At 47.4% G+C, this 25,612-nt stretch overlaps 1 protein-coding gene across 1 annotated transcript in view; it reads right to left on the reverse strand.

Moving 5' to 3' along the window:
- Galnt9 (polypeptide N-acetylgalactosaminyltransferase 9) overlaps positions 1-25,612 on the reverse strand; it is an 82,503-nt gene that overhangs the window by 43,259 nt on the left and 13,632 nt on the right. The window contains exon 2 of the mRNA XM_052168211.1: positions 1,287-1,467. Within this exon, the coding sequence (XP_052024171.1) occupies positions 1,287-1,467 (181 nt within the window). The remainder of the gene's footprint in view (positions 1-1,286; positions 1,468-25,612) is intronic.

Below are 25,612 nucleotides of genomic sequence, written 5' to 3' on the forward strand. Positions count from 1 at the left end.
CAGGCCCCCAGAAGCATCTGGCAGGTGCTGAGCCCTGAGCTTCGTTATCAGGTGCTGCTGAGAGTTTCCATATCTAGGTCTCCTGTCCTGGTGGTCTGTGAGGGAGTTCAAGAGCAGTCAGCTTGCTGCTGACAACTCAAAGTCTTGAAGTCATGGATGCTGGTCCTCTTATCATGATATTTGTTCAAGCTCAGCTCTGGTCAGCCTCGCTGTGTGCTTTTGGACTGAGATGATAATCAGGGACAGGAAGCCAGTCCTGAGACACAAGCATCTTTGTGGTGAGGAAGAAGATGGCCCCACCCTCTGAAGGACTGCTGAAACCTTTCCGACACTGGAGGCTCACTGAGTAATAACAGTACTCACACATCAGCAATAGCTGCAAAAGCCAGCGAGAAGAGCATACTTAGCAGGGACTAAGGCCTCTAGCTCAGGTGCCTAAGGCCCTCTGCATGCCTGTGTGCATATGTGTATGCACACAGCTATAGCTGGACTCACAGAGATAGCCCAGCCACCTCCAGACTGCCAGCCTCTGAGACCAAAGGGAAAGAGGACTGATCCTGTGTGTGTGGTAAGGCTCAAAAAGATGAACATAGCAGACAGAAGAGGGGCAAGAGAGACAGACAGGGAGAAGGAAGAAGAGACAGAAAGACAGAGACAGGGAGAGAGACAGAGAGAAAAACAGAGTCAGAGACAGAAAGAAACAGAGATAGAGACAGGCAGAGAGAGGCAGAGACAGGGAGGGAGAAACAGAGAGATGGAGACAGGGAGAGAGAGACAGAGAGAAGAGACAGAAAGAAATAGATAGATAGAGACCAACATAGACAGAAACAAGAGAGAGACAGAGAGACAGAGACATGGATGGAGACAGAGACATAGAGACAGAGACAAGGAGAGAGGTAGATACAGGCAGAGATACAGAGAGACAGAGACAGGGAGATAGAGACAGAGACAGAGACAGAAAGAAACAGAGATAGAGACAGAAAGAGAGATAGAGACAGGCAGAGAGAGGCAGAGACAGGAAGGGAGAAAGACAGACAGAAAGACAGAGACAGGGAGAGAGACAGAGAGATAGAGACAGGGAGAGAGAGACAGAGAGAGATAGAGACAGAGAGAGACAGAAAGACAGAAAGGTAGAAAGACTGAGGAAGGCAGAAGAAACAGAGATACAGAGATAAAAGGATCGAGGGAGACAGAGCCACAAAGAGACCGAGGGATGTTCTGCAGCCACACCCTGTACAGCAGAGCCCCCACCTCTAGCCCTCAGCTGCTAAGGCCAAGTTGCTCACCTCTTGGGCCTGTAGTCAGGGATGGTCCTATCCAGGGAAATGCGGTCACTGAGCTGTGCATTGTACCCAAAGTCCTCGAACTTGCCCTCGGCCTCTTGGCTGTCATCTTGCAGAGTGGCAGCCACTCCTCCCTGGCCCAGGCCACCTGGTCCCTCCACCAGCCCAATGGGCTTTGCAAGGCCTGGAGAAGACAAGAAGAGAAGGTCAGGAGATCCTTGGGGTTGCTCCAAGCATACCCACCCCCTGTGCAGTGTGTCCTGGAATGAGACTGGATGTGAGGTCAGAAGACACAGGCTGGCAAGGATAGAGAAGACAGACAAAGGGACCATGAGCCAGGGCAGTACAGCTACTCTACACAACTTTATAAGACTAAGTGTCTGCCAGGCAGTAATCCCAGCACTTAGAGAGGCAGAGGCAGGTGGATTTCTGAGTTCAAGACCAGCCTGGTCTACATAGTGAGTTCCAGGACAGCCAGGGCTACACAGAGAAACCCTGTCTTGAAAAAAACCAAATCCAAAAAACAAAACAAAATAAAACAAAACAAAAAAGACTAAGTGCGCCTAGCCCAATGGTCATCAGAGAAACATGGTCCAGCACCTGCGAGAGAGACAGATGCAGAGACACCACACCCCAACCAAACACTAGGCAAAGACAGGGAGAGAAGAGGGGGAGGAAGGATTCTAGGAGCCAGAGGGGTTAATCAACTAAGCAGGGTTTATAGAAACTCATAGGGACTGAAGCCACACTCGTGGACCCTGTATGGGTCTGAGCCAGGTCTTCTTCATATACATTATGGTTGCATAATTTGGTGTTATTTTGGGATCCCTAACAAAGGAGTGGGAGCTATCTCTGACTCTTTTTGCCTGCACTTGAGACCCTTCTCCTACTGGGTCACCTCATCCATCCTTGATATGAGGTGTTGTGCCTAGTCTTACGGTAATTTGTTATGCCATGTTTGGTTGGTTGATATCCCTAGGAGTGTCTGTCTGTCTGTCTGTCTGTCTGTCTCTCTCTCTCTCTCTCTCCCTCTCTCCCTCTCTTTCTCTCTTTGAAACAGAAGAGGGGTGGATCTAGATCTAGGGGGGAGGAGAGGTTGGGAGGAATAACGGAGGAGTGGAGGTAGGAGAAACAGCAGTCAGGATGTAATATATGTAAAAGATAGATAGATGATAGATGATTGATTGATAGATGATAGATAGACGATAGATAGATAGATAGATGATAGATTGATAGATGGTAGATATGATAAATTATAGAAAGAACGAAAGAACAAAAGAACAAAAGAATGAAAGAAAGAACAAAGAAAGAAAAAAAGAATGAAAGAAAGAACAAAGAAAGAAAGAAGAAAGAAAGAAAGAAAGAAAGAAAGAAAGAAAGAAAGAAAGAAAGAAAGAAAGAAAGAAAGAAAGAAAGAAAGAAAGAAGGAAGGAAGGAAGGAAGGAAGGAAGGAAGGAAGGAAGGAAGGAAGGAAGGAAAGAAAGTAAGTCAGAGCCAGTGAAATGGCTCAGAGGAAAGGACACTGCTGTGTGGTGTTGAATCTCTAGAAACCACATGATATAAGGAGAGAAATGACTCCTGAAAATTGTCCTCTGGATTTTACCCACATGCTGTGGCATCCTTGATTATGTATGTGTACATGCACACACACGCACACACACACACACACACACACACACACACACACCACAACACAAAATAAATAAATAAGTAAATAAATGTAATAAAATCTACAATAAAAAGTTAATATATAACATTTTAACTGAGCCTGGCAGTGGTGGCACATGCCTTTAATCCTAGCACTTGGGAGGCAAAGGCAGGCAGATTTCTGAGTTTGAGGCCAGCCTAGTCTACAGAGTGAGTTCCAGGACAGCCTGGGCTACAACACTGAGAAACCCTGTCTTGAAAAACAAAACAAAAAAATTTTAACTGAAGTCTGGGTGGAGGTGCTACACATCTTTAATCCCAGCACTTCAGAGGCAGAGGCAGGCAGATCTGAGTTCAAGTCCAGCCTGATTTATAGAGTGAGTTCCAAGAACAGCCAGGACTACAACACTGAGAAAACCTGTCTCAAAAAAACTTAAACACACACACACACAGACACACACACACACTGTAAAGAACTAAAATAAATTAAATTTATAAATACAAAAATCAGTGTCCACACCCTGGGCTTGGGTAGTGTTTGTCTTTAAGACCAATTGCAAACTGCTGCTACATACGATTCCAACCGGAGGACATGGGTGATAACTCAGGAAACAAGAGAAGCCAAGGACTCTCCAGAAAGCAAGGATAGATAGATAGAAGCCCGTTCTGCTCCAGGCCTTAGACGGGGCAGTGGCTATGGACCCTGGGGACCCCAGTTAGGGAGGGTTCTCAACAGCCACTGGAGTCATGACAGTGGGCATGGCTCAGGGCATCCATCCTAGGGCTGTAGTCCAGGGCAACAACCACACGACAGACAGGACCCTTTGCTCTCTTCGGTGGGAGGTCCAGCAGGGGAGGGGGGATCTCCTCTCCGTCCAGGTTCCTGGACCTCTGTATAATCTGTAACATCCCATTTTAATTGCTTCAAAAAACTAGAGTTGATGTTTGTATAGGATCGAAGGATATGTACCAAATATAAAACAGAAAATTCACTTCACTTGCTTATTTTTTTTTAAATCTCAATACTGGAGCTAGGCAGTGATGGCACATGCCTGTAATCCCAGCACTCTGGGAGGCAGAGGCAGGTGGATTTCTGAGTTCGAGGCCAGCCTGGTCTACAGAGTGAGTTCCAGGACAGCCAGGGCTATACAGAGAAACTCTGTCTCGAAAAAAACAAAAATAAAATAAAATAAACCTCAATACTGTAACATGTCTAAAAACCATGCTGTAGACATGGTCTCTCCTGTAGCCCAGGCTGACCTGGAATTCACTATGTAGCCCCTGCATAGCCCCTCACGCTTTACCACCACATCTGGCAAAATCCTACTGTCTTTTTTTTTTTTTTTTTTTTTTTAAGATTTATTTATTGTAGCTGTCTTCAGACACTCCAGAAGAGAGCATCAGATCTTTTTACTGATGGTTGTGAGCCACCATGTGGTTGCTGGGATTTGAACTCAGGACCTTAGGAAGAACAGTCAGTGCTCTTAACCGCTCAGCCATCTCTCCAGCCCCCCAAATCCTACCATCTTTAAACATGTTACACTTTGTGCCTTTTGTTAAAGACAGACATCCCACAGGGCAGACACACAGCAGCTTCTAAGCTGGCAGGGGAGCAGCCCTGATACCCTCTGAACACTTGTTCTCAGAACCTGCTGACTGGCTGGAGGGTGGCCGGGGGCTGTTCAGGGGGTGCTAGTACCCACCCAGCTTTGGGGCTTTCCTCGTAAAAGCAAACTATCCACTTGAAGAAGTGTCTGGTCAATCCAGAATACACCAGTTGTGCTCACTTGCCCACCCTTGGAAGTGCTTGGCTCTCAGTGGCCTGCTGCTTTCTTTCCACTCTGAAGCCAGTGTGTGAGCATTGTAGCCCCGGTAGCCGGTAACCGGATGAATCGAGTTCCTGCGTAGTGAGCCAGAGACAAATCCCAGGGCTCCTCAGTGTGAAAAATGAGTGGAATCTGCTTCCACCTCCGCCTACATCTCCTCCCCTGCGCCTCCTTCCCTGATTTTTCTCAGCTCTGTTTTATTTTTAGTGATTCTGGTGGTTGCCCTTGTGACTTCAAGAGGAATTCGAATGCTCTATCTCCAGAAACATCAACTTTTGCCGAGTCCCTTGATGCCTGACATGTAAGATGAGGGACATTTGGGCTTCTTGCCTGCAGCGCCACAGTGTCCCCAAGGTTGTCTGCAACAGCCCTTCCATGCTGTGCAAAATCAGGCAAGATTCCACAAGATTTTAAAACAAGAAAAATGGATCAGTATTTATCCTGTGAAATTACGTGACCAGAACTCGCTCCAGAACCCACCTGGATCAAAATGTAATGATTCCACCACTAACCAATCTCAGGCCACATATTGAAGAATTTTCAAATATCAAAGTAATATTTGTTTATTTCTTTACTTTTTTCCCCTTTCCTCCCCCTTCAAGACAGGATCTCTCTGTGAAGTGTTGGTTGTCCTAGAATCTACCCTATAGACCAGGTTGGCTTCAGACTCACAGAGATCCACCTACTTTTGTCTTCTAAATACTGAGATTAAAGGCATAGGCCACCAATGCTTGGCCGGCAATGTTAATTTCTATTGCCAATGTTCTAAATTCCCAGAGCCACACACACTTTGGTTGTTTTATGTTAGGTCATGACCAGCCATCTTGCCCTGGCATGGGCATGTAAGTGTGGTAGTGACAGTGTTTGTCGGCCTGTGCTCAGTAGACATGCCCCCTACAGTACCTCTAGGAGGTCGTATGAGGCACTTCAATCTACAGAAAAGGAAACTGAGGCACAGAGTCAAAAGACACCCGAGGTTGTGGTGGTAGGGAGCACACGACCACACTCAGGCAGCACGACTAGAAACAGCTGTTTTCATTCTATAACCCAGGCTTTGTAACAAGGCGATTGTGGAGTCTTTCCAGCTTGTCTCATCGGAGAGCAGGGGACTATAGGCAGTGCTCAGCACCCTCATTAAGGGACCCTTTACCTCCTATATCATTTGTATTGTCTTGCTTGGACACCATCCTTGGAACCTTTTTTATGTTCAGCCTGGGTAGGCTCCCGGATTTTGTGAATTCCTCATCTCCTCAGGACTGGAAATTGTCTTTCATTTGATGGAAGGATATTACCAAATTATATTTCAGAAGGATCATATGGAAAGAGAGTTTTCTAAGTATAAGACGGTTGGGAAATTTGTTTTCTTCCTCCTTTGGAGTGGCAGACAGTTTTGCTGGATATAGAATTCCTACTAAACTTCTCTCCTCACCCAGTCCCAGGATTGAATTCCAACACTGGAGACTCTTTACCTTCTATAGGTGTCACTCACACTAACTCTGTTTCTGTGTCTCTGTCTGCTCTATGTCTGTGACATCTCTGTCTGGTCTGCCTGCCTCTCCCATCTGAGGTTTATCATGGTCATGTTCAGCCTTTAAGAGACATTTCCATCTGGAAGATGTGTTCTGCTAACTGTAAGACTGTATTTCTGTCTGCCTTCCAACTTGTTCTGCTGCAACTCCCTTTCTTTTTATCTTTTTTTGTTTTTTTTTGTTTGTTTGTTTGTTTGTTTGTTTGGATTTGGTTTTTTCGAGACAGGGTTTCTCTGTATAGCCCCGGCTGTCCTGGAACTCACTCTGTAGACCAGGCTGGCCTCGAACTCAGAAATCTGCCTGCCTCTGCCTCCCAGAGTGCTGGGATTACAGGCATGAGCCACCACCGCCCAGCTCTTTTTATCTTTTCTTTTTCTTTTTTTAATTTTATTCTCATTTTCTTCTTATCTTTTTAAAAATAAGCTTATATTTTATTTGTATCTGTGTGTATGTGCGTCATGTTTGTACGGATGTGTACCGTGAGTGCCAGTACCAGCAGAGGCTGGAAGAGGGCGTCGGATCCTCTGGAGATGGAATTAGAGGCGGCTGTGAGCCACTCACTGGACATGGACACGGAATGGTGCTTAGGTCCTCTGACAGAGCAACAGCGCCCTTCATTACTGACCCTGAGCCTCGGTCTTTCCTTTGAACGTAGATCCCTCCTCTTGATGCTTCTTCCTCCTGCTGCTTCCTTCCTGTCTTTGTTTTCACTCTCTGAGACTTTCAGACTACCAGCTTGGTCCCTTGACAAATCCTCGTGGCTAACCAGTTCACCTGTGGTATTCTTTGTTACGGTATTTTGAATCCTGAAGAACTGGTTCTTATTCTCTGCCTTCCATCATGGCTGGCATGCTGGCTTTCTGGTCACTGAGCAAGCAACTCTTGCCCCTGTACTCACACAGCCCCAAGGCACGACCTCCTCAACCCTTGGAGAACATGTAAGGAAACAGACCCAGAGTTACAAAAGAGCCGAGACAAGGCCTCCCTGAAGCTTCTCACGGAGGTGCTGGACTAGGGGCCCAGGCTAGACTCCTGCTCAGGAACCTCCACTGTGAAATGTCAAAGTGAAGTCCTGGTGGCTGTGCTGATCCAGGCCTGGCCCCCACCGTCCTTCCTACATATGACCCCACTGGATACACTACACATCTGCGAAGTCTTGTATATCGGTTATCTTTATCATTGCTAGGACAAATACCTAAACAAGCGATGTAAGGAAGGAAGGGCAAACTGAGGATAGAGGTTATCACAGCAGCAGGAGCATGAGGCAGCTGGGCATTCTGCATGCAGTCAGGAGGGAGGGAGATGCACACATGCTGGTGCTCAGGTCGATTTCTCTTTTTTTTTGTTCAGTCCAGGACCCCAGCCCACGAAATGTCATTGCTCATTCAGGGTGAGTCTTCCCATCTCAAACAACCTAACCTAGAAACGCTTTCAAGCACGGAGCTTTGGTCTCCTAGGTAACTCTAGATCTGCCTGAGTTCACAACCACACTACCTATCAACATTGTTTTCGATGTGTACCCAAGGGCCCCGGGAGGAGTTCAAAGTGGAACAGGTTCATCAGTCCTAAAGGACGAACCTATTTCTTGCCATTCACAAGGCTTCTGTGGCGCCCTGACAGAAGACATGGGGCAGGAATGCTGTTTCTGGCGTGATTCACAAGTGGGTTCCATACAGACTCTCTTCTGAGGCGCACTGGTCAGGAGCTGCCAATGAAGAGGGGTTAGCATGGGCAAAGCAAAACTCCAAAACCAGCCTGGGAGTGGGGCCTGAAGTCAGAGCCTCCTGCCCAGGCCTCGGCTCCCCTCACAGCTCTCTGGAGCTGGGATCCATACCAGCCACACAAATTGAAGACTCCTAATTGGATTTGCCTCTAAGGAAGGGTCTCTCTGCTATCAGATCCTGGCCTCTCATCTTCCTTCACCGCGCTCGCGTCAGCTCAGATCCTATTTCACAAAGATTTCTTGTAAAGAGATGGAAGTGCTTGATCTCACCAGGAAACAAGGGCAAACCTGGAAGGACATTGAGATGGCCTCTCCGTGAGAGAAAAGGCCTGTTTTACCAGGTTAACTGGCTATAGAGCTGCCCATACTCTGAGGCTCTGTCAAAATCCATACTGAGCTGGGAAGCCCCTTCTGCTCAGACTCTGGGGCTTCTGGGCAACAATTGTGGGGCTTCTGGCTTCACTGCAGGCCAAACTCCAGACACTTAGGAGGGGTGGGTGGGAGGGGCATGTGGGTTCAGAGTAGGGGCTGGGGAATGCTGCTGCTTTGTTCCTTCCTGGTTCTCAGGATCCCCAGCTCCAATGAGAATAGCGAGCGTTATACCCACTAAGCACACGAGACAGAGACACGAGTGGGCTGAACTGCACCCTCCAAAGATGTTTAAGGTCAATGTGCTTCAATTCTCATTTCAAGAGTCATGGGTGGAACCCACTTTGGAAACAGATGTGATCACAATAAAATGGAATTACACAGGGTGAGGCTGGGCCCCAAGTCTGGCATGGCTGGTGTCCTCAGAACTGGGGAATTTGGATGTCTACTCACAGAGAAGACAGTCTGCACACAAGGCACAGATAGAGTTGAGGCCACAAGCCAGGGACACCTGGGACTTCCAGCAGCTGGACAGGGTGGAACCTGGAACCCTGAGAGATGACACCTGCAGACGCCCTGACTTCAGAGCCTGTGGTTGTAGCAGGTCTCTGGTGGTTGCTGCACAGTCAGAGCCTGCACCACACTCCGGCACTTGCACCTGACCAAGCTCTGCTGGTATCTAGGGGCTGGAGATTCTGATATGTGTGGACTGTTCCTCACATAGGGTGACCCAGTGTGTATCCATCCCAGGAAGCTGAGCTGTGAGAAGGTAGAGACATGGTTTCCCACAGCACGGCAGTTCCTGGAGAAGCTAGGGTGAAGTGCTTTCTAGTTTCTGGTCCTGAAATCGCCCCTAGCTGAATGATACTGTAGCTTGTGCTGCATCTTCAAGGTCATGCGATTCTAAGAACCATGGGAAGTGTACATTCCTCAGCTCAATTTAAAACATCTTCCCACATCTTTACTGGAAAACGGAAACCAACATCCTGTCCATAGGACAGCTCATATGTCCATACAACAGCAGTCTTACAACTGGCCTTCCACACTTAATCCCCAAGGATTAAGACCCTCCAAGGATCTGGCGCCCTGCAGAAAAGATGGAGCCACTCAAGGCCCAGGATCATCAAATATATGAGCCCATCAGCCGCCCAGGCACAAACATCCTCAATGGAGGACAGGTCATCAGCACCCTTTCCAACAGCTAAAGCACCAACCAACTGAAAAGCATTGTCTTTAATCCCACCAGGCCAGTCAAGGAGAGATAACCAAAAGAGGTCAGCTTTTTGGTGAATACTCTCAGGGGATTATCACCACATTTCCTTCACATTGTCAGGAAGACCATGAATGCACACCCAGAATCATGCACGGGTCTCATCACAGAGACAAAATCAGTATACACAACTTAGTACCCCACATTATTTTTATAAGACTATGACCACCGAGGACATAGGGGACAGATTAAAGTTCACATTTGCCCTCCTCACTCTGCCTCAATGCTTTCCTGCTACTGAAGATTTTTTTTATTTTATTTTTACACTCCATATTTTATCCTCCCCTACCCCGTCCACCCTCTGACTGTCCAACATTCCATACCTCCTCCCTACCTTCCTGTCTCCACGTGGTGTCCCCACCCCCACCCCACCTGACCTCTAACCTCCCTAGAGCCTCCAGTCTCTTGAGGGTTTGGTGCATCATCTCTGAATGAACAGAGACCCAGCAGTCCTCTAGTGTATGTGTGTTGGGGGCCTCATATCAGCTGGTGTATGCTGCCTGTTTGGTGATCCAGTGTTTGAGAGATCTTGAGGGGCCCAGATTAATTGAGACTGCTGGTCTTCCTACAGGACTGCCCTTTTCCTCAGCTTCTTTTAGCCTTCCCTAATTAAATGACAGGGGTCAGCTGCTTTTGTCCATTGGTTGGGTGCAAATATCTACATCTGACTCTTTCAGCTGCTTGATGGGTCTTCTGGAGTGTGGTCATGATAGGTCCCTTTTTGTGAGCACTCCATAGCCTCTGCAACAGAGGCCTTGGGACCTCCCCTTGAACTGGATTCCATTTTGGGCCTGTCGCTGGACCTTCTTTTCCTCAGGCTCCTCTCCACTTCCATCTCTGTAATTCTTTCAGACAGTAACAATTATGGGTCAGAGTTGTGACTGAGGAATGCCCCCCTCTCCCTCATTTGATGTCCTGTCTTCCTGCTGGAGGTGGGCTCTATAAGTCCCCTCTCTCTACTGTTGGTCAGTTCATCTAAGGTCCCTCACTTTGAGTCCTGAGAGTCTCTCACCTCCCAGGTCTCTGATGCATTCTGGAGGGTCCTCCCCCAACCTCCTATCTCCCGAGTTGCCTGTTTCCATTCTTTCTGCTGGCCCTCAGGGCTTCAGTCCTTTTCCCTCACCCAGTACCAGATCAGGTTCCCCTCTCTCTCCTCACCCCCTGTCCACTTTCCCTCCCAGGCCCCTCCCTCTCTCCCCACTTGTGATTGCTTTGTTCTCCCTCCCAAGTGAGAGTGAGGCATCCTTACTTGGGCACTTCAGCTTGTTGATCTTTTTGAGTTCTGTGGACTGTATCTTGGGTCTCTGTACTTTTGGGGGGGGGGCTAACATCCACTTATTAGTGGATACTAATAAGTACATACCATGCATGTCCTTTTGGGTCTGAGTTACATCACTCAGGATGAAGATTCTTTTAAAACTTCACTTGGGTATCGATAAACATAAAAAGCCAGTGTGAAACAGCATCTTTTACTTCTCTCTCCATTTGTCAAAATGGCCATGGAGAAGTGATAGAGAGATGGCTTGGTGACCAAAAGCACTTGCTTCTAGGGGACCAGAGTTTGGTTCCCAACACTTACATCAGATAGCTCACAAATGCCTATAACTGCAGTTCCAGAAGATCTGAGGGCCTCCCCTGGCTTCTGCAGCAACCATGTGCACATGGAATTCAAGCATGCTCCTGTACACACATACATGTATGCACACATGAATTCATGTACAGGGTCTTTGACAAGAGCCATCCCATACCAATGGGCAGGCACATGCTGTCATCAAGAAACTTAGCAGGGGCAGGGAACCAAATATGGTGCAGACCTTGTTAGCCATGAGCACCATCCGTGGGGTCCAGCTGTAGGTGGCAGCTCCATACCTGGGGTCAGTACAGGTAGAAGTAGGGTGGGGCAAGGCATTCTGGGAAGAGATCCAGACATGGTGGGCTAGAGAAAGGTGTTCTTCAAACCTCAAAGGGTTGGTATGGGAGGACAATGTGGGTGGGGGTCTTAATCCTCAGTCTAATCCAAAACTACAAAAGGGTCTGTGCGTGCCTGGAATTGGGGGGTGACTGTCCAGTCTCACACATGGGAAAAACACTGAGATGAGTATGGTGGAGACTCAGGGACTGCAGGGGGGCAGGTAAGGAAAGCAGGCTTTCTGTTGTAGGGAGAGAGTGTTGCAGCAGGGGAGAGTTAGACATAGTGAAAAGGATTTCCCCCCCAACTCCTGGGAGACACCTGGAAGACAAAGGGACTTTGATAAATGAGGCTGGAGTTGAGCTTAACGCTGAGACCTGGCTGCATGGAAGAGAAGCTCTGCTTAGGACAGTGAGGACGTTCACAGCCACCATAAAAGTGACTGCAGCAAACATAGGATCCATTTGGAGGGTTGGGAGATAGAGAGACAATACAGAGGAACTACCCAAGGCTCCAGGCTGCCAGGATAGAAAATCCTCAGCTTTTATAGGTCCTTCTGTTTTCTCATTTTAATTTCTATTTCATTAATTCCTGTTTATTGTCTCCCTCTTTCCAATTTATTTAACAACTGCGTACTTTCCCTAAGACCTTAGGTAATATAGTTTTGACCTTAGTTGTTTTCCAGGGCATTAATATAAACCATAAAGTTAAATACAGATCAGGCTGAACCTAACAATTTTTAAATCATTTGGTTTCTGAGCCTTTTATGATGTTCAATATCATATCCCTTCCAGCTCACAGGAAACACAAGGTTATAGCTTTATGTGAGCATATGTAAAGTACTGGCATCGCTCTTCTACAAAGTCTACCATCTGTGTGCTCAGCAGAAAACATGATCTACACTGTGGGCTGCAGTTGGGGCTTGCCTGTGGTCTGGTGCAGGCTCAAGTTTTGTTTTGCTTTAAGTCTCTCTGAAAACCTTTGGCTGTCCTGGAACTTATGTAGACCAGGTTCTACAGAGAATTCACAGAGATCCACCTGCCTCTGCCTCTGCCTTCCAAATGTTGGGTTCAAAGGAATGTGCTACCATACCTGGCTCAGGTTCACTCTAATTTAAAAAAAATTTTTTACATTATCATATATGTGCATACATGTCACAGCACATGTGTGGAAGACAGGATACTTTTCAGGAGTATATTCTACCCTTCTGCCACGTGGGTTCTGGGCATCAAACTTAAGCTTTAGGCTTAACAGCAATGATCTTTACCCCCTGAGCCATCTTTTTGGCCCTGCAGACTCAGATCTTGAGAACAGCCCATGCATCTCCTAAGAATGCAGGTCTTGTTGCTGAGTTCTTCATGCTTGATCTGACAGAGCTGAGAAGCCTCCCCTTGCTCGGTTTCCCAAGATGCTCCATTTCTTCTTAGTTCTTTCAATGTTTTCATTTCTGGAGACGTGAGGGGCACTGAAGCACTTCCCTAGTGAGTCGTTAGTCGCCTTGGTTTTTATTGTTAGAAGCACCTGTGTCTTGTTCCTCTGGCTTTTAATGATAGCTCCTGAGTTTTCTGCAGGCACACTTGACTCTTACAGCCAGCGATCACTATCTCTGCTCTCCTCAATACCTCAGAGCCTATGCAGTGATGACAGATGGGCTTTGTGTTCCCGGAGTGGCCCTTGTCCTAAATGTGGCTTCAATAGCCAGGGGTTGAAGACTCTTGAGCAAGACTTCCGTTCAGAGACTTCTCACTCCTGGCTTCCAAGTCCAGCACTTTTTCTTCCCAAGGTGCAGGGTTAGCGCCTTGGGACCAGATAGCAACGTCTGTGCATGGCACCTTCCCTTCCCTGTCCCCTCTACCTTTATCTTATGTCACATGCCTTGGGTTACAATTTGCTGACTTGACTGTTGAGTCTGATAATGTCTTGGCCTCTTGGTCAAGTGTAGAAGCAGGGTTGGCTCTGGCCTCCCATTCAGTTCGTGCCAATGTCTATGCAACCAGTTCATATTCCCAGGAGTCTTTTTGTTTGTTTGTTTGTTTCTGAATTATTTTTATTGGATATTTTATTTACAATTCAAATGTTATGCCCTTTCAGTTTTTTCTCCTCTGGAAACCCCCTAACCCATCCTCCCTCCCCCTACTTCTATGAGGGCATTCCCCTGCTCACCCACCCACCCCTGCCTCCCACTCTGGCATTCCCTTTTTTTTTCTTTTTCTTCTTTTTTTTTGGGGGGGGGTTGGTTCAATATACGGAAATCCATCAATGCAATCCACTACATAAACAAACTCAAAAAAAACAAAAACAAAAACAAAACACATGGTCATTTCATTGGATACTGAAAAGCATTTGACAAAACCCAGGAGTCTTACATCTTCATTTCCCTTGGCTTTCCACAGCCTCCTATTAAGCTCATAATTCTCAGGAAGCTGTCATAAGAGTAAGGGTGTGGAGCTTTTCTTAATAAATGACTGAATGTTTGCAGCTAATTGGGAAGGAGGGGGAGGGGAAGTAGTAGTAGTAGTTGGGGCTGGCAGTTACTTCCTTACCAATCCACACAGCTGCTCAGGTGCCTCCAGACACACAGTAAGTAGAACTGGCTCTACATTGCCAACAGGAGATTAGCGTTTTTCCTCCTGGGGTGGGGTATGGTGGCTGCCAGTTTTTAGTTTCACAGTGATCTATGTGATAGGTAATTTGTCCCAAGCTTGTCTAGTTTATTTTCCATGCTCCATCTTCCAGCCTTCTCTGATCCAGGGTCCATCTCTTTCTGCCCTTAGAACACAGCAGTACGATGTTGCCACTCCAGGTGCGCCCCCCCCAACCCCCATCCATACACTGCCTTTCCTCTTCCTCAATGTAAGTGGCCTAGGCTATGTTCTCAAGAACATCTTCCAGGTACTGTATCTTTTCTTTAGTAGTGTCTGATTCCTTTGTAACTTTGTAATCCACCCATTGAGTCTTTAGTTTGTTTTGTGGGGGTTTTTTGTTGTTGTTTTTGTTTTTTTTGTTGTTCAAGAATGGTTTCTCTGTATAGCCCTGGCTGTCCTGGAACTCACTCTGTAGACCACGCTGGTCTCAAATTCAGAAATTTGCCTGCCTCTGCCTCCCAAGTGCTGGACTTAAAGGTTTGCTCCACCATTTCCCGGTGAATCTTTAGTTTTAATAGCAACAATGTATCTCAATTTTGGAAGTTTGTATATATTTTCCTCTTCCTTTTTTTTTTTAATTGTTGAGACAAGGCTCTGAAGTCTGGGCTGACCTCAAATTTGCAACCCATTTGCCACCACACCACTGTTACTATGTATTTTTCTAACCTATGCTTTCTTGTTTCATAATATAATCGTCTTGCGAATTTTATCCCTTTTCTCTTTTAAGTATTTCACAGTGAACAGCTGAGTGCCTCTCAAAACATCCATCATCCTGTCCTGCCTGTATCCCCTCGGCCTTACCCATCAGCTCTCAGGGGTGGCTGGCTCCTCACTCACTGCTATTTTGTCAATTTCCACATGAAATAATCCTCAGAGGGGGCCTTTTGATCTGGGAGGATTCCAATGGTCCACAATGTGGAAGGAAATGTCCTCAGCACTTCCACACTGGCTAGGGCACACCAGGAGAGAACTGGCCCTCCCCTTCTTTCAGTAACCAGTCAGCTGAGGTCCTGTGGGGACATTTCCATGTATTTGAGTCAAGTGACCCTGGCTGCTTCCACAGAAGGCTGCTTTCTCAGAATGACCTGGAATCACCCTGCCACTGAGGCAGGGGCTCATCTTGGGCCCCACTGGAGTCTTGTCAGACAACTGTATATGAATCCAGTTTTCTTGTAGGGCACCAAGAAGTCTCTGTGACTTTGGCCAAATGTTGACAAGAGGCACAGTTTTTGTTTTTTGTTTGTTTGTTTGTTTGTTTTAAATAATTGTTGGGGATACTCACTACAGACTAAGAACGAAGGGAGCAGAAATCAGGTTCACCTGGCTGGCCATCTGGTCTCCAGGTAAGGGATGTCTGTGTGAAGTTCAGGGGTCCTGGGGAGAGGTGAGCAAATGGCTATAGGGGAAGATAGCAGAGTTGCAGATGTGGCTTTGAGACAGGGCATTTCTCCACAAGTTCCTCACATTCTGACAAGGAGCCACGAGGAAGGTTCTGGTCCCAAAAAAGGAGGCTAGAGACAACAGCTCACAATTAAGCAGTGGCTCTTGAAATAGGGTCCCAGGGCCAGCAGCAACCAATCACCTGGGAGTGTGCTCCAGCCTAGCACATCAAGTCAGAGGATGCAGAGCCAGGTGGAGACATGGCTCAGCACTTTAGAGCACCTGCTGCTCTTAGAGAAGAATCAGGTTCTGTTTGCAGCACCCACATAGCAGCTCATAATGGCCTGTAACTCCAGTTCCAGGGAATTCAGTGCCCATGTAGGCTGCCGTAGGTCCCCGAATCACTGACCTCACCCAGGAATCTGAAAAGCACTAGTTAGAATCTAAAAACCAGCACCCAACCCCACCCCAGAGCTGGACTTGACTCATCTGTGTCACTGGACAATGAAATTGGCATGGGAGTGAAAGGGTTGGAGACAGGATCCTCAACTTTGTAATCCTCCTGCCTCAGCTTTCAACTGTTGGGTTACAGATGCCTGCCACTATACCCAGCTGGTTTCTGGAATCCTTAACAACCCCCAGATCATTCTCATGAGTGAATGGGTGCGTAGGAAGAGGGATTTGGAAGTGCTCTGGTTCTGCCCTTCAGGTGTCACTGAATCTCAGGTGTCACCTCCTAGTGGGTGGTTTAAAGCTGGACCAACTTGGTACAGAAGTGAACCAGGACCCTTGGGGCAGGGGAACAGCTCAGTGTTTGGGTACAAATAGGTATCGGCTGCCCTGGTAATGGGGAGCAAGTGTCCAGAGCAAAGGCCAGAATTGCACATGTGTACCTCTCCATGGAGGCAGGTCACATGACAGTAGGGGCAGGCTACTCCGTGTTACTGCTCTTGCTCAGGGGCCCCAGGTCCTCATCTGGTTCAGAGGCAGTGAGTGGTCTGACTCACAAGAGGCAAGCAGCCTTAGTGAGAGACTCAGGCAGGCTACTCCTCCATCCAATCCAACAGCAACAGAGCCACTGAAGGCAAAGGCTTGGTGATGTGAAAAGCTAGCAGCAATCTGACCTTTATAGAATAATCATTCAAAGTTCTTGTTCTGTGACCTGGGGCAGGGAACACATTTCTCTAATTACGAGATCACCGTGGGTAGAGCTGTTGCTGGAGGGTGGGTGTGAGATTGTTTATACAAGGAGCTGACTCAGTTTGGAAGCAGGGAGGCAGGCAAGGGTGACTCAGGAGTTGTGGTGTGATTTGGATCCGTTTCCACACATCCCTTCAAGCTTTACTCTGAGAAAAATTATGGCAGAAGACCCAGGATAAATATGCCATTCACTGTCATGCTGAGAACTGTAGATGGTGGTGAGGACTGGGGTTGATGGTTACACAGGACCGTTAAGATCGAACCAATCACTGCCAGTCATAATTGGGACCAGGGTGATCTAAGATTTCCAGAGAAGCATCAATATGTAGGTTCCTATTATGACATGGTTTGGAAGAAATGGTTAAGAGACAAACACAGAAGTCTGTGTGCCAGGCTAGGTTTTTGCTGGTTAATTACTGGACACTGGGAAGCCAGTGTGGCTATACCCAGTCTGTGGATATGACTAAGTCCAGGGAGAAACCAGCCCCATGTCTATGCAGACAGCACAGCTTCCAGACACTCAGGTTTTGGTTCAGTGAGACCCTCTTTGGACTTCTACATTCTAGACTATCATTTGTGGTGACTTGTTTCTACAGGCCCAAGAACAACAGAGTCAAGCAAAAGCTCAGTAAGTGTTCAGGCCCCAGATGCTAACACTGCAGTCCATCCCATGGGACCTCTGGCCCTTGAGGTGCCTGCAAATAGCTGCAGCAGGGTTGGGGTGTATGGGAGCGAAGCACTTCCTTCAGGCTGGACCAGAAGAGATAGTGGCTGCAGGCTGCAGGCTGCAGGCTGCATGGCGGCCAAGAATACGCTATAACCTGTTGCCTCTGTTCCTGTTAAATGAGTCTGTGTACTTTGACATGGGACTAAGAGAACCTTCAGAGCAATTACTTCAGCAACAGGTTATATAGAGAAAGGAGTGTGCTAGAGTAGCAGCCAACTCTGGCGGGAGTAGTGAGGACAGAAAGTGTTTTAGACCTATCCACCAGGCCCATGTGTATGTTGACTGCAGAGGCTGCTTAGAAATCTGGCTACTGCCACATTCAGGGCCTGTAGGCTCTCAGTTTAAGTATGGTTATCCAGCCTCTTTAGGGGACACACATCTGGTAGCATGGATCTGCTGCCTGCAGGGCAGGGATGGACTTTTATGAGGGCTGCCTGCACCCATGGTAAGCAGCCCCCAGCAGCCTCCTGAGGGTCTAAATTGTACCTTAGACTGTGGACATATCCCTCAAAGACTGCAGATTTGGGTTGCAAAAGGGTTGTTGTCGGCATCATGAAGTACCAGTGTGGAGATGAAGGGCTTCTGCATTGAGAAGTCCTAAATCCAGTAAGCAGACACGACAGGCACAGCCAGTAGGCAGAGAAGTGATGGCAAGACTAAGTCCCTGGATGCCTAGAACCATCAAGAGAGAGGTCAAGGGAGGGAAAGCTACCTATGCCTCCATCTCGGAGCCTGCAGACTTGCCATTTGTTACGCCAGCCCCAGGAAGTAAGAAATGAAAGAAAGGAAGTAACAAGTTGTAGGGGGGGCAGTGGTAGGTCTTGCAGCTGCTGCTCCCTGAAGAGCCACTGCTTGCTTCAGGGAGAATGGATTGAATGGCTCTGGTGGGCCACTCACCTCCATGAGGGCCTTGCAGGCAAGAGTAAGTCTGACCATGGGCTGTCCATCAATATTTACATGGGACTCGATGAATGCCATTCTGGAAGACATATCTAAAGGGTATACCATCACCATATCATGCAAGCTTTGCTTTTTTTCATCCACAGTCCTGTGCCCTTTTCCTGCTTGTAACTAGGACTCAATTTTTGGGGTGGGAGTAGCCATGATGTGAGTATTGAGTGCAATGCCACATGGCAGGGGTTCAGAGAGGGTTGGCTCTGGAAGATTGCCACCATCCCTTTGGAGTCTGTGTGCCACAGAAAACCCACAATGCAGGGGTGCTCTTTAGCTGCGGTTCTGAAGCAAGCAGAGACAAAGAATTCAAGTCTCTGATAATCAGACTGAATCCTCTCCCATGCAAGAAAGACAAGATCTCACAGCATAGGAAAATCCACACTGCCAACTTATCAATGGCCCTGCCAAGAAGAACTCAGCTAGTGTCTCCCGGCCAGGCAAGAGCCCCCGCAGGAACGGAAGTGCTGCCAGCTCCCACCAAACTTCTCTGCCCCCAACAGAGTCAGTTCACACTTGGCCAGCCCACCTCTTCCGCACAGAGTACCTGGGCTCGTGGGCGGCTGTGATTTTCGACTTGGAAGGCAGTGAGGCTCTGGAGCTCCCTGCTTCTCTTTGAGTCACTGGTTTCCATCTGTCACCCGCAGCATCAGCCAGCGTTCTGAGAGAGGAGACAGCCTTGAGCACCCAGGCTGCCAGCCACAAGTCCATCGCAGAAGAAGCAGCAGAGGAAAAGCCCTCTGGGAAGAAGGGTGGCCGGCCTTGAAAGTGAAGGTGCTGTCTTACAAGACAGCCCCCCTGGCTGGAGTCTCAGCCTGCCATGACACCTAGGGCCCCAATCAGCCCTGGTAACAATGAGAATGGTCTCATTCTCATTGATGGCAGCAGGTCAGAATAAACTGTGCTCACTGAAAACAACTAAAACGGAATGATCAACAGAACCAACTTCTTTAAAAAAAAAAGCAATAAACAAGGCCAGAAAGGTTGCTCGATGGTTAGGAGCAATAACAGCTCTTCCAGAGAAGCCAGGTTTGATTTCCAGAACCTACATGGCAGCTCAAAACCATCTATAACTCCAGTCCTAGGGGATCTGACACCATCTGCTGGACATTGTGGGCCCAGCCACACACAAAGTACACAGGTTTCCATGTAGGGCAAACTCCTGTACACGTGAAATAAATACATTTTAAAGCATAATAAACACTAGATGAAGTTGTAAGAAGTATGTGACCCAGAGAGAAGGCAGCAGAGTGGGATTGTGGGACAGGAGAGCTGGGGAGCACTTGTACTTTGTCTTGATGGGGGTTCTGAATGCTATGAATCTGACATTGCAAGTGGAAGAAATCAGCAGGGTCATTTTATTTCTCTAAAGATTGTGTGTGTGGGGGGGGGGGGCTGGAGAGACGAATCAGTGGTTAAGAGCACTGACTGCTCTTCCAGAGGTCCTGAACCACATGGTGACTCATAACCATCTGTAATGGGATTCGATGCCCTCGTCTCATGTTCCTGAAGAAAGCAATGGTGTACTCATATACATAAAATTAATAAATAAATCTTTTTTAAAAAAAAAGTGTGTGAGAGTAAAACTTGTGTGTCCTGCCATATGCGGACACAGTTTGGGCCTGAATGACCTTGAAGGTGGACTAAAGGACCACCAGGAGAGTCCTCGGGAGCCCAGAGAATCAACCTTAGTCCTCTCCAAGGGAATGTCTCCATTCTCACACTGCAAGACATGATCAGCCTTCATCACAATGGCCATAGCGCGTACAAAAAGGCATATGGACAGGCAAGACAGTCAGTGCCTGTCACAGAGCAGCGGATGCTGGCTTCAGACAGCGGTTCTCATTTTCCCTTTGGTCCCCAAAGTACCAGTGGTTTCCATCTTTCTCCAACAGGCAGAGCCTCACCGTCTGCAGGGGGAAATGACCACTGTTACCTGCCAGGGTCTATCCAAGTTTTTCTCATGATTCTGAGATGTTGGCTGCCAATCTTGTGGAGTGTGTGGGTGGGAACAAGAAGGCTGGGGACAATCAGAACATCCCTCCAGCCCTCCTTACTCCTCTCGTTCACCCCCCCCAATAACGCAAACTGATTTAATGTATCTGGCTATTTATTCTGATGATCACAAAGTATGGATAATAATGAGCCTCTGGTTTGCCTCTCTCTCTTTCACGGCTTCCGTTTCATCTACTCTCCTCAAATACAACAGCTCCTTTCATTGTGGTTCATTAGGTCTTTTAAGATTCCCTGGGGATCCAAACTAATAACAGGTTGTCAATAGCATAGACCAATATCCTTAAACGATGAGGTCACTAACATTTTGCAGAATAGAACACTAACTGGCAGGTGCCCTCAGAGACTGTATCTGAAAAATCCTTCCACGGAGTTCCTGCAACTTAACTGAGAGCACAGCAGATATGGGGTGAATAGAAGCTCCTAGAACACGGGCTTCACAGATCTTCCCTACACGGTAAGCCTACAGTTGCCACACAACTTTAATGCATAGCAACCAGTGCCCACAAATCCAGGTTGCATGTAAGGATCATTGACAGCAAGGACAGGGTGGTCTAGGGTGACCTCAACAGTTATACCTGAGTTAGGTGATGGTGGAAATCTCAACTCAGAGATCCACCCATCTGTCCATGCATCCATCTATGTATCCATCCATCCACATGTTCATCCATCCATCCATCTGCCCACCTACCCACCCACTCACCTATCTATCTGTCTGTCTGTCTGTCCGTCTATAGTCATACAACTATCCCACCAAACAATATTTATCTACTGCAAGACTGGCACTATCCTACCCATTTATCCACATCCTCCCTCATTTTAACTGCTTCTTCTATATCTTCATTAACATTTCTGAGAATCAACTTGGCTTCACCAAGCCCTCTACTGGCACCTTATGTAACCTCAGTGATCCTATAACAGAGACTGGTAATTCACATTTCATAGATGTGGAAGCCAAGACTCAAAGAGAGTCAATGGCTTCACCAAGGTCACCCAGTTGGAATCTGTGCCCAGGTAGACCATCCAACACCAAGTATGTAGCTTGAATGCCTCCCCTTTCATGAAACCATCTGACTTGTCATTATACCATCCCTTTCTTGTGCTCCTGTGTGGGTTTTCACACCCCTGATAGCACACCATCCTTGAGGGCAGTGATACTAGCTACTGCTTCCCATACCTGAGTGGAGGTTCTCAGAGAAAGCCAGGATGCAGAGTTCAGCCTTGCTCTTGGTCCTAGAGTGCACATGGGACTTACATCCACCACCTCCTCCCCAACTTCCCGTGGAATGCATGTAAAAGTTATATGCATCAGAGAAGAACTACGTCAGGCTGGAGAGATACACTGGTTGCTCTTGCAGAGGAGCTGGGTTTGGTTTCTAGCACCACTATTTATTTCTAGCTCACAACTCTCTGTAACTACAGTTCCAGGGGGGATTCAATGCCCTCTTCTGGCTTCTATAGGCACTGCACATACACGTAAGATAAAAATAAATGAATCTATTAAAAAAATCTTTAAAGAACAACAATACAGTTGATCCCTATGGAGTTGGGTGGGAAGGTCAAGTGGACAGTGAAGGGCAGAGATGATGGTATTGAGGAAATGGTGACTAGAACCCATGAGAGTCAGCCCTTCCCTGATGGGAGACACCTCATGCCAGGCATTGCTTCCGATGTTTCACATTTTCCCAGGGTTGAGCACCTACACTCTCATTTCCAGAGGAAGACATTGAGGAACAAAGATATCAGGCATGAGACTGAGGCTATATAAGCTCAGGGTTGGGTCTAGCCCAACTCTTCATCCTACTCTACTCCTGCCAATCACTATCATCTCTGTGTTCCCAGCAACTGTCAGGTGCTCGAGCACTGGTGTGCTAACAGGCGTTTTCCACAGCCTTCTCAGAAAGTGTGATAATTCTCCTTACATAACCCAGGCCCTGCCTATGATCCTCCTACTTAAGAACAAAATCAAGACTTGCTCACACACAGACTGGGACATGCACAGAGTAATTGGCTGAACCGTATAATAAAACAAAACCAGTTCCAAGCTGGCAAGACAGCTCCGCAAGTAAAGGTATTTGCTGCTAAGCCTGACCCGAGTTTGATCCCCAGAACCCAGATGGTGAAAGGAGAGAATTGCTCCCTCAAGTTGTCCTCTGGCCTCCACATGTGCACAGAACTGACCACATGCACATGCCTGTACACACATATCCACAATAAATATAATTTTTAAGATAAAAAATGCCGGGCGGAGGTGGCGCACGCCTGTAATCCCAGCACTCTGGGAGGCAGAGGCAGGTGGATTTCTGAGTTCGAGACCAGCCTGGTCTACAGAGTGAGTTCCAGGACAGCCAGGGCTACACAGAGAAACCCTGTCTCGAAAAAGAAAAAAAAAAGATAATAAAAAATGTAAACTTCCTTCTTACTATGAGAAGTAGAAGATATGACACCTATCCCTGATAAAACAAAGTCACATCTCCTTAGCCAAGCTCAGTGAGGTATGGAGGTCATGCCTGGGTTCAAACCCCACCTCTGCCATTGCTGAGCTGTGAGGTTTCTTGGGTCCTGGTCTCCTTTGAGTAAAACAATTTAAAGAACCAGTGCCACTGCCGTAGGTGTCTGTGGGACCAAGAGTGAAGACACACATCTTTCTGTCTACAGTAGCTTGGTTTTATTTTGTGTGGTTTTATTAACTTTAACCCTGAGGCCTCACTCAGAACTGAGAGGACTTGGGACATGTGAAGTAGGCTGGTCTGACTTCTCCAGAGAGGCCAGCATTCACCAGTGAGGATGCTGGGAATGATGTCAGGGAGAGTCTAGGCAGCCACCTCCCCCTAGCCATCCTTGTCCTTGAGATCTGTTGAGTGGGTCCTTTGTTCCATTTGTCTCTCCATCTCAGAAAAAGACCTAGAAGTGGCAGAGCTGAGCACTGTGGGCCATGCAAAAACACTTCAGGACTGCAGCTAGTCAGCTATGCTCAGCAGCCCCTGGGATCTGGCCTTAAAGAGATAGTGACACAGCTTAAAAGCACACACCGTGGAGCTGGAGAAATTGCTCAGTGGTTAAGAATACAAACTGCTCTTCTAGAAGAGCAGATGACCCTGGTCCTGCTCCCAGGAACCACATGGCAACTCACAACCATCTAATAACTCTACTTCCAGGGACACTGATGCTATCTTCTGACATCCACAGGCACCAGGCATGCAAAGGATACATGGATATACATACAGGAAATGCATCCATACACATAAAAATAAAAATTCAATTAAAAAAGGACCACATTTTTCCACCTTGTAGACTGGTGGTCTCAGTTCAATAAATCCAATGTTCTCATCTGAGGGTAAGGTGCATTCTATAACATCCCTACTTGAAAGGAAACATGCACTCTCACACATATTTTCTAGTCAAACATAATGGAGAATTATCTTTAAATCTCAGCACCCAGAAGACAGAGGCAGCAGGCAGATTTCTGAGTTTGAGGCCAACCTGGTCCACAGAGAAACTTTGTACACAGAGAAACTCTGTTTCAACCAAAATAAATAAATAAATAAATAATACTACAAAAATTTAAAAAACAAATTGTCTAGTGCCATAAGAGGTACCTGAGGAGGTGGGAGGAGGAGAGAGACAAAGAGTAAGAGAGAAGGGGCAGAGAGAGCTGGGAGGTGGAGGGAGGGAGGGGGAGACAGAGAGCAAAAAGAGGAGAGAGGGCAAGAAAGAGATACAGGAGGAAGGACAGAGGGAGAGAGGAGGAGGAGGAGGAGGAGGGGGAGGAGAAAGGACAGGAAGGTAATTTGCAGTTCTTAACTTCAGCTGCATGATCTGTTTCTTGCCGCCCTAGGAAACCGGAAAATCCCTGGAGAAAAGTCAGCACACGTGATCAGCTTGCCAGACAAACGTCCATCAGGGAGCTGTCCATGGTGTTCGGAAGCCCTGTCGGCTCCTTGTCCCTGTCCCCACTCAAGGACAGGGCCCATCACTCCTGGCCTTCTTGTCTTTTCAAATGCTCTGTCTTTCCTAGCAGTCCGAGCCAATATTCAATGCATAGTGCTTCCTTCCATCTTAAAGGCAGACGCCCTTTAGCCACTGAATACTTTAACCTGTACAGAGCTGGCGCTCAGGAAAGTCTATCCTCAGGAGATCATTTTGGTTTTTACAACCAAGAAATAACATGAATCAGTATCTACTGAGTAGGGACCAGGGATACAGTCCATTCACACAACAAACTGCATGCAGACATCATGCATTATATTCTTTATTCTACCCTTGCCTACATGTTCCCTGACTCTAACAGCATTTGATAGAAAATACAGACTCATTGTCCCCATGATCTGGTCCCCATTGATCACACTCCCTGGCCTTTTCTGGAAACTCCTTGGCTCTGCTGCCCCAGGACATTTGCACTGGTTGAATCTGAGCACACTGCCTCAGACTCTGTTATCTATCCTTCTCACTTCAGGCTTTCCTGATGTATCAGTCAGGATTCTCTGTTGGTATTCTGTCTAAGCTCCACCCCACACCTACCTGGCAATAGCCAGGTATGCCCCGCCTCATAGATCTGGCCCACTATAAAAGGGGCTACTTGCCCCTCCTCTCCCTTTTTACTCTTTCCACTCTCCCACATACTCTCACCTCTCTGCCCCTTGGGCTCTCCTTCCCCCTCTCTCCACGTGGTCATGGCTGGCCTCCACTCCACTTCTCTACTCTCTCTCTCTCTCTCTCTCTCTCTCTCTCTCTCTGCCTTTCTCTACCATTAACTCCCATCCCCTACCCTGAATAAACTCTATTCTATACCATGCCTGTGTGTGTGTGTGGTCCCTCAGGGGAAAGGGGTGCCTGGACAGGGGCCTGCCTGGGCATCCCCTTCCCCCACACCGCCGTGCCACACTCCCTTAACCCCCATCCTCTCTTTTTAAGCCCCTTCATTTTGTGCCATGACTCGGATGAGAAACACCTTGGATTTTGCTTAAGCCCTTTCATTCTCTAGAGTCACAGAACTTACAGAATATCTCTATATAGTAATTTATAGAGAAATTTATTTAGGAAATTTATTGTGATGACTTACAGTCTGTAGTCCAACTAATCCAACAATAGGCAACTGTAGACGGGAAGTCCAAGAATCTAGTAGTTGCTCTGTTCCATG

This window comes from Apodemus sylvaticus, chromosome 22, assembly GCF_947179515.1.
Source record: "Apodemus sylvaticus chromosome 22, mApoSyl1.1, whole genome shotgun sequence".
NCBI classification, from domain to species: Eukaryota; Metazoa; Chordata; class Mammalia; order Rodentia; family Muridae; genus Apodemus; species Apodemus sylvaticus.